Source organism: Equus caballus, chromosome 7 (genome assembly GCF_041296265.1).
Source record: "Equus caballus isolate H_3958 breed thoroughbred chromosome 7, TB-T2T, whole genome shotgun sequence".
In the NCBI taxonomy this organism is placed as follows: Eukaryota; Metazoa; Chordata; class Mammalia; order Perissodactyla; family Equidae; genus Equus; species Equus caballus.
The window spans coordinates 52,896,829-52,906,133 of NC_091690.1; the positions used below are offsets into that span (position 1 = coordinate 52,896,829).

The following is a 9,305-nucleotide window of genomic DNA, read 5'->3' on the forward strand; positions in this document are numbered from 1 at the left end:
CCTGTTTTCCATTCCTAGAAAGTATTACTTATTCATGATGTATTATTCTTTTAAAATACATATGAACGCATTTGATTTAACTTCATTATTCAATTTTCTGTTCACAGTCGGGCATATGGTGAGCTTGAAGATTTCTTTTTTTGTGTTATAGTTGATGCATTGCATCCCAGTCTTTATTATACATGTAACATTTGCATGTATTCAGCTCCTACTGTGTGCCAGACAGCATGTAAACCCCTTGAAAGTCATTGGAAAGTAAAAACAGTCACATCCTCTCACCCATAAATAAACAAAAATTACTAATGTGAGAGGCACATCAAGGCATAGTACAGGATGCTGGACTTGTTGGCCTCCCTGAATATGTCCTCCTGACCCTCACTCTGTTCTCCATCTCACTGGCCTCTCAAATCCCTTCCATTCCCAAGCTCGCCAACCCACAGGGCAGACGTGAATTCCGTTCTCGCAGACCACCAATGCTTGCCCTTTCCTTATTTCCCCTGGTTAACAATTACCCATTCTTCCTCTCACAGCTCAAATGTTCATATTTCAGAGAAGCCTTTTCTACCCACCTCCCCAGACTAAATCGATCCTCAGTGATTTACTTTCTCTCTTTATTTAATCACATTAAAAACTCTGACCTTTTTTCTATAATGGAGATGTAATCATTTTCATTGAATTTGTCTTTTATTTTTTTAGGGGTGGTATGTTATATGGAAACTTTGTATATTTTTAACCAAATCTATTATTTTTTTTACAATTAACTGCACTGATTGTTAATACGACACATACCCACTTTGAGGATGTACACATGAGCACACCCTCACACACATGCTTTCTATTTTATTTTAATGGTTGTGTGATTTTGCTTCCTCCTCTTGCCTGTGTAGTCCACATTTTTCCCTCTTCTTGGAAGAATCCACCTGGCAGGCAGTCTGTGGAAGAGGGAGCCTTAGGACTCTTCATCAAATGAAGTGCTGCATGGCAGTCAAATGGGGTAACAGACCTGTTGTGTTTATAATGATCAGAATTCCATCCTTGATGACTGCCTTAGTTTAAAGGAAATTTGATAAGCAATAGCCATGCAAGACAGATTTATTGTGATGTTAACAACAAGTGCTAAGAACATTTATCAAGTGTCCAGTGTATGCCACAGGAATCACAAGAAAAATTACATGCATCATCTCATTTAATTTACTCACCAGTCTTACAACGAAGGGAATATTTATACTCTCATTGTAGAGGTGAGATACCTACAGCTAAGAGAGATAAACTAACATACTAAGATTCTATTCTAGGAAGTATGATTCAAGATCTCGTTTTCTAAATCACAGCTCTATACTGTACTTTCAGGGAGTTATATATCAAATCCAATTGTCATAAAATGAATAGAAATAATAATGCCTATCATTTATTGAGATCCTCCTGTACACCAAGGGATGTCTAAATGTCACAAAGAAGATAATATCAGTAACTGCATTTTTAGAAAGAAAAAAAGTAAGGCATATGAGTTAGCCCTGACATCAGGAATCATTAGGTTATAGAATTAAGGTTATTTGAGTTGGAAATCCATGTTTATCATGGCTGTTATAGAGCTATTTGAATGAAGGAAGTATGGACATTATCAAGAAAAAGACATTAAATGTCTTCAAGTGTTTTGGAAGGGTCATATCATAGAGGAAATGGATTTATGTCCATAGCTTCAAATAGAATTCAAACCAGTGAGTAGGAGATAAAGAGAGATTTCTGCTGAATTTTAAAAGGGCTAAATAGTCACATCTAAAATGAAAATGGGCTACCATTTTGCTGAGTGAATTCATTGTCACTGGAAGGACTATTAGTGAGTGAAGGGTGTTCAGGCGAGGTGGAATCAAAGGTAATGACCAGCTGAAGTGCCAGTTGGCTGTTCACTGAACATTGCTTTCTCCTCCTCCTTCAGCAGACACAGCTGCTACATGGAAGCAGGAAACCACACAGGAGTATCAGAATTCCTCCTCCTGGGTCTCTCAGAGGATCCTGCACTGCAGCCCCTGCTCTTTGGAGTGTTGTTGTCCATTTACATGGTCGCCGTGCTTGGGAACTTGCTCATTATCCTGGCTGTTGGCTCTGACTCCCACCTCCATACCCCCATGTACTTCTTCCTCTCTAACCTGTCCGTTGTTGACATCTGTTTTACCTCCACCACTGTCCCGAAGATGCTGGTGAACATGCAGGCAGAGAGCAAAGACATCTCCTACACAGGATGCTTAACTCAGGTGTATTTCTTTTTGATTTTTGCTTTACTGGATGATTTCCTCCTGACTGTGATGGCCTATGACCGGTTTGTGGCCATCTGCCACCCCCTGCACTACATGGTCATCATGAACCCACGCCTCTGTAGCCTCCTGGTTCTGATGTGCTGGTTCATCAGTTTCTGGGTCTCTCTGCTTCATATTCTACTATTGAGGCAGCTGACCTTCTGCATAGGCACTGAAATTCCACATTTCTTCTGTGAACTGGCTCAGGTTCTCAAGGTGGCCTGCTCTGACACCCTCATCAATAACATTGTCTTGTCTGTAGCAACTGCCCTGCTGGGTGTGTTTCCTCTTGTTGGAATCCTCTTCTCTTACTCTCAAATTGTCTTCTCTCTACTGAGGATGTCTTCTTCAGGAGGAAAATGTAAAGCATTTTCCGCCTGTGGCTCTCACCTCTCTGCGGTCTCCTTGTTCTATGGGACAAGCCTGGGGGTCTACTTCAGTTCTTCTGTGACCCATTCTTCCCAGAGAAGCTTGATCACCTCAGTGATGTACACCGTGGTCACCCCCATGCTGAACCCCTTCATCTACAGCCTGAGGAACAAGGATGTGAAGGGGGCCCTGGGAAGGCTCCTTAGCCAAGCAGCCCCTTGTCTGTGATGGGCCATTGGCCATAACTAAGTGGACATGGTGGGCCCCAAAGACAAATGTTGTAAGTTTAATCTCCTGGTCGTTTTTCTCCCCTGAAAGACGTGTTTCATTTCTTCTATTCCCAAACCACCAATCACTTTTTTTTCCTACTGAGGAAAATTAGCCCTAAGCTAACATCTGTTGCCAATCTTCCTCCACTTTATATGTGGGCTGCCTCCACAGCATGGCTGACAGGTGGTGTAGTTCTGAAGCTGGGATCTGAAACCACAAACCCTGGCCGCTCAAGCAGAGTGTGCTGAACTTAACCACTAGCCACGGGCCTGGTCCCCTTTTATTAGTTTTTGTGTTAGTTCCTCCTCAGCAACCTCTTCAGTCATTCCTTTTGACTTTTCTTCCCTATTTATAACCCGTAAAGTTCTATCTTTGATCAGCTTTCTTACAGCCATTTGATATTTCTAACATTAGACTTGAAGCACTTAAATCAAGTGCTGGCATCATTTCCCCCAATAATTATCCTCTCAAATGTTGATATCTTCACCATAATTTGGTTGTGTGTTTATTTTCCCCTAGAAGAAATGGAATGAAAATCATACAATAGTCATAACCAAAGTGACTGCCAAATCAAGACTGTTCTTCTTGCTTTGCATGTATAATTTTACGTAAACCTGACAACATTTCTTTGAGATTTTTTTCTCATTTACCTTGTTTTTCAGAGAAAGAAATTTCAGTTGGGATGGACTGTAATCTGGAAACCTGACTCTGAGCCCACACTCATAATTTTGCTATCATACTTTTCATGAAAACAGTGATGTGATTTTCAACTTCAAAAGTAGGAATCTAGATTTGAAAGCTAGGCTGTCCAGGTGATTTATAGTAATATATTGCATAGGATAATTCTGATACACGGCTACTCTCTTTGCCTTCATTCCTCCTTCCTTCCTTTCTTCCTATCATTTCCTATGTTATTGGACCTTTATTTCCCATCATTGAAGTTTTATGATACACCCAAGGATCCAAAAACACATAATACTGAATATAATAAAGTAAGACTTATTCTCTCACATGATTTATTTTGAGGAGAGAATACTCCCTGGAAGTGCCATTAGGTAGTTATACACTTGTAGGATGCATTCAGAACTAGTTCACTTTTTGAGACTGTTAATAGAGTTGTATCCATTGAGGCAGGAAGTGCTGTGGGTGGAGCAAATTTGGAAAGAAAGGTGAAATTAGAAGTTCAGGTTTGAAATATATGTAAAGGAGGGGAATTTGCCTCCCCAAAATTTGTCTCTTTGGCTTGGTTATTTTATTTTTTTTGAGGACGTTTAGCCCTGACCTAACATCTGCCATCAATCCTCCTCTTTTTGCTGAGGAAGACCAGCCCTGAGCTAACATCCATGCCCATCTTCCTCTATTTTATATGTGGGGTGCCTACCACAGCATGGCTTGACAAGTGGTGCCATGTCCACACCCAGGATCTAAACCAGCAACCCCTGGGCTGCTGAAGCAGAATGTGCGAACTTAACCATTGCACCACCAGACCAGTCCCAGGCTTGGTTATTTTTAAGAACAAAAGACTCAGGAGGAAACTTTGACCTTACTCCTAATAGCTTAAATGAATTTAAGATAGAAGGCCTATTTCAGAAAGGAGTTATCACCGTAGATTTATATAGTATAATATGAACTAGGTGTGGTAGACAGCAAGGCCTGTGTGCTCAAAGTCCTCTCCATGTGGCATTGTCTCTGCAAGGCATTGCAAATATTTGTTTAGCAAACATTTGCTTTTCCATCTCCATGTGAATGGCCTTCCTCACCTCTTATGTTCCAAACCACTTCCTCCAACATCCTTTTTTGTCTTAAGTGAACATGATATTTAAGATGGTGGCTTCAGCCATTTTGGTGAGTTACTTGGTTTTCCTGCATTTCTCCCATGTGTACATGTTATTAAACGTGTTTGATTTTCTCCCATTATTGTGTCTCATGTCAATTTAATTCTTAGGCCAGCCAGAATTACCCAACAGGGTAGAGGAAATTTCTTCCTCTCCTACATGCCAAAAATGAGATATTCCAAATTGATAAATATTATATAGTTGCACTTATATGAGATGACTAGAGTAGTCAAATTCAAAGAGACAGAAAAGAGAATAAAGGTTACCAGACGCTGGGGGAGGGGGAATGGGGAGTTTGTGTTTAATGGGACAGAATTCATTTCATTTGGGGCTGATGAAAAAGATCTGGAGATGGTTGATGGTAATGGTTGCACAACAATATGAATGTAGTTAATGCCACAGAACCGTACACTTAAAAATGGTCAAAATGGTAAATTTTACATTATGTATATTTTGCCACAATAAAGAAAAATGGAGATGTTTGTTTGATGTCCCAGTGGAAATTGGAATTTGGGAGAGAGGTCTGTACCAGAGGTAAACATTGCGGGGTCATCGACATAGAGGTAGTATTTGAGCCAGCAAGCTAGTTGAGACTACCAAAGGAGCAGGTATGAATATGGAGAAGGACCAAGGACAGAGCCTGGGGACACTCTGGGAGGAGTAATGGCAAAGGAGACTGAGAAGGGAGACCAGTGAGGTAGCAGGAAACTAGGAGAGGTGGTGTACTGAATGCCTAGTAGAGAAAGTTTATCAGTGAAAGGCTGTGGTGAAGAGAGAAGCAATTCTCAAGAGGAAAAGTTGTGACCCTTTGCAAGCAGTATGTGTTTCCCAGACAGCCAGAGTTGTGCCCTCCAAAGACAGAGACCGTCATCTTTTTTCCATAGCCATTAGGAAACACTCATAGGAGGAAGTCCTGGAGATCTCTGTCTTTGTTTCTTATACTAAATGATTTATTTAAACAACCCTAGGAAATCTGAATTTATTCCTTAAGAAGACTAGTTATCTCAAATTTACATATCAGTGGGGCTGCTTCCTAGTGGTATTTGGGGAAAAATATAGTGTAACTGTAAACATTTAATTGAAGTAGGGAGAGTATCTGTCCTATTTATTTTGTATCTCTTTAAAAAATTATAGACTGAGCCATTCATTTTGTAAAGAAATATATATTGAGAACCCAAAATGTTTTAGGTACTAGGAACATGGTCATGAAGAAGCAGATTCTGACATCATATAGCTTATATTCCAGTGGGGGAGAAAGAAAGAAAGAGGTGAGTCAATAAAAACAGTTCAAACGTGGAAGGTGCTATAAAAAATGAAATAGTATAAAGCAGAAATTCAAACAGATATTTCTATGCACACCTATGTTCAAAGCAACAATATTCACAATAAATAAAAGGTGGAAGGAAACCAAGTGTTCGTCAGAGATGAATGAATATACAAAATGTCGTAAATACATAAATAGAATATTATTCAACCTTAAACAGGAAGGAAATTCTGACACATGCTGCAACATGGATGAAACTTGATAATATTACGCTAAGTGACATAGGACAGTCCGAAAAGGACAAATAATGTACAATTCCAGTTATATGAAGTAGCAAGAGTAGTCAAATTCATAGAGATAGGAAATAGACTGGTGATTGGCAGGGGCTAGAGGAACAGAAGAATGGGGAGGTAGTGTTCAATGGGGACAGAGTTTCAATTTGAGAAGATGAAAAAGTTCTAGAGATGGATGGTGGTGATGATTGCACAACAATGTGAATGTACTTCGTGCCAAATGAATACTTTAATGCCAGTGTACACCTTAATGCCAAATGAACACTTAAAAATGGTTAAAATGGTAAGTTTTATATTGTTAAAATAACCACAGGCCCAAAATGGTATCACTTGTGCTAAAGCCCATGATACCAAACCTGGATTTAATACCTGCCCTAATTGCTGTTTTCACCTTCCCCAGCAATGTAATTTTAGTCAAGCAGTCTGGAATTTTCTGGCCAGTACCAGTGGGGTAATCTGTTACATGGGCCCTCTCCATGCCCCAGAGGAGGAAGAGGTAATCTACAAAATAAAACCCTTGCCTTTCCCTTCCTCCCCAAAAGTAAGGTGTCCTGACCCAAAATAACCCTCTCATTTCTTTTGCTAATGACTTCCTCGCCCCACCCTCCTTCCTCTAAAATCCCCCATTTTGTATAACTCCTCAGAGTATCTCTTTGCTTGCCAGATAAGATGATGACCAATTCAAGAATCATTTAATAAAGCCAATTTGATCTTCAAATTTACGTGGTTGAATTTTGAGTTTTCAACAGTGTTGTGTATATTTAACCACAATAAAAAAGATGAAGCAGCACAAAATAATGGAGAAAGATTGTGAGATTTCTTCCAGAAAATATTTTCAATATCATTGTAAAATAATAGACAATGGCTATGATGGTTTTAGATAAAAATTTTACCACTAGTCCTCAATAGGATAACATTAGTCTATACCAGGATTTCTAAAGTGCAATACTGACATTTTGGTCAATATAATTATTTGCTGTGAGGGCCTGTCCTGTGTATTGTAAGATCTTTAACAGTGATGGGGCTGAGAGCAGGCCGCTCCAAGGTGTGCCACTCTGGTATGCGGACTATTTCGAGCTGAAGACAATGAAGCCTCAAAAGACCCAGAAAGAGCATCTGACCTTCCCCCAAGCTGCCTAAAGAAATTTAAAATAAAGGTTGTCTCCAGGACAGGCCATCACCGTAGATAACTATCTAGGACACTTGGGGGGATCCTTGCTAAGTCCACTCTTATCAAAGTCCTGCTTATCAAACTTCTGCATTCCATCTCTATGACGATTGTCTTTCTCCCCCTTGAAGCCCCAGATCATTATGTGCTCCTTGCCTGTAGCTGAGGGTACTTAAACGGGTGGACTCAGCCAGATGGCCGAGTTACTCAGTTTACCCTGAGTTTCTCCCATGTATACATGCTATTAAATTTTGTTTGATTTTCTCTTGCTAACCTGCCTCTTTGGTTATTTGACCAGCCATAAGAACCTTGAGGAAAGGCGGTGGGGGGGAATTCTCCCACTTCCCCGACAACAGATTTCTGTTTTCTACCCTCTACATGGCAGGACTGAGTTGTGATAACCAGAAATGTCCTCAAACATGGCCAGATGTCCTGTAAGGAGCAAAATTAGCCTGATTGAGAAACACTGGAGTAGAACAATTCCATGGGTGCCAGAATAAATAGGGTTAGCTTTCAGAGAGACAGGAATAACAGGAGAAACAATATTTTAGGGAAGATAAAACATCAGCTGAATCTTGGAAATGTTGAGTTGAGGGGCCTGCAGAACACCCCATTGGTGTTATTATCAGAGGTCAAATATATCGTCTGGTGTTAATTTGTTTGCACTCCTGGCGTAAATCAAGTAATTGTACAGAAAGAGAGAAAAGTTCCTGCTTAGAGAACTGGGAGTTAAAAAGACAAGGTGATACTTAGCTAAATCCTACCCATGATCCTTCAGTTCTCAGTTATGGGGCTCCCATCTCCCACCCTATATAGGTTCTCACTGGACACTATACCATCCTTCACAACATAATCCACCCTTGTAATTAAATAACTATTTGCATAATTATTTTATTAATGACTGCCTCTTAACAACCTCCACCTGACCTTTGAATCTCATCTCTCCTGAAATTTTCGGGGAATTTACACTATCTCTTATCCTTTCTTTATCCTGCATTTTCCAATGTCTGCATGCAATATTATCATGACCAATGTCATAGAAGTCTTCCCCATATCTTTCAATGAAAATAAGACTCATAGATCTATACTCTTCTTTGGATATTGCTCCAACCTTTTGGATATTTGGTCTGTACTTGCAACTTCCATTTCCACAATGCTCACTCTCTCTTCAACCAACTGTGAAAGATGACATGAGTGGAGCCATATTAAAATAGAGCCAGAGCAGCCATTTCAGAGGAATTGCATATCTCATTTTCTCTATCTTCCAAACTGGACCAAACTGCCAACATTCCAAGAAGTCAGTTTGTGAATGTCCTGTTTGTGAAGACTGATGAAATTGGCCTGTGCTGATGACTGGATTGCTAACCAATCAATGAAGTACAAACCTAGCCGCACCTCATCTAGGCCAATGAACTCTTATTTAATACAGCTCACCTCCTCCTCCCTTGTCACCATAAAAAACCTTAGGCCCTCTCCTGTAACTGCGACACTTTTTGAAGTTTTGTTGTTGTTTTTTGTGAGGAAGATTGTTGCTGAGCTATCATCTGTGCAAATCTTCCTCTATTTTACGTGGGATGCCGCCACAGTGTGGCTTGATGAGCCGTGCAGGTCCATGCCCAGGATCCGAACCTGCAGACCCCTGGCCGCTAAAGCAGAGTGTGTGAATTTAACCACTACGCCATTGGGCCAGCCCCCACTTCTTGAGTTTTTACCTGAATCTGTGCTCCCCAAATTGCAATTCTTTGATCCCAAATAAATGCTTTGCCTCTTAAACTGGTTTCTGTTTTTATAGGTTGATACAACTCATCTGGC

General features: G+C 40.3%; 1 protein-coding gene across 1 annotated transcript; it reads left to right on the forward strand.

The window, feature by feature from the left end:
• Positions 1 to 1,952: 1,952 nt before the first annotated feature.
• On the forward strand, positions 1,953 to 2,891 carry OR7D18 (olfactory receptor family 7 subfamily D member 18). The gene has a single exon (NM_001391111.1). It carries the CDS (start codon positions 1,953 to 1,955, stop codon positions 2,889 to 2,891), a length of 939 nt encoding a protein of 312 aa, NP_001378040.1.
• The last annotated feature ends 6,414 nt before the right edge of the window (positions 2,892 to 9,305 follow it).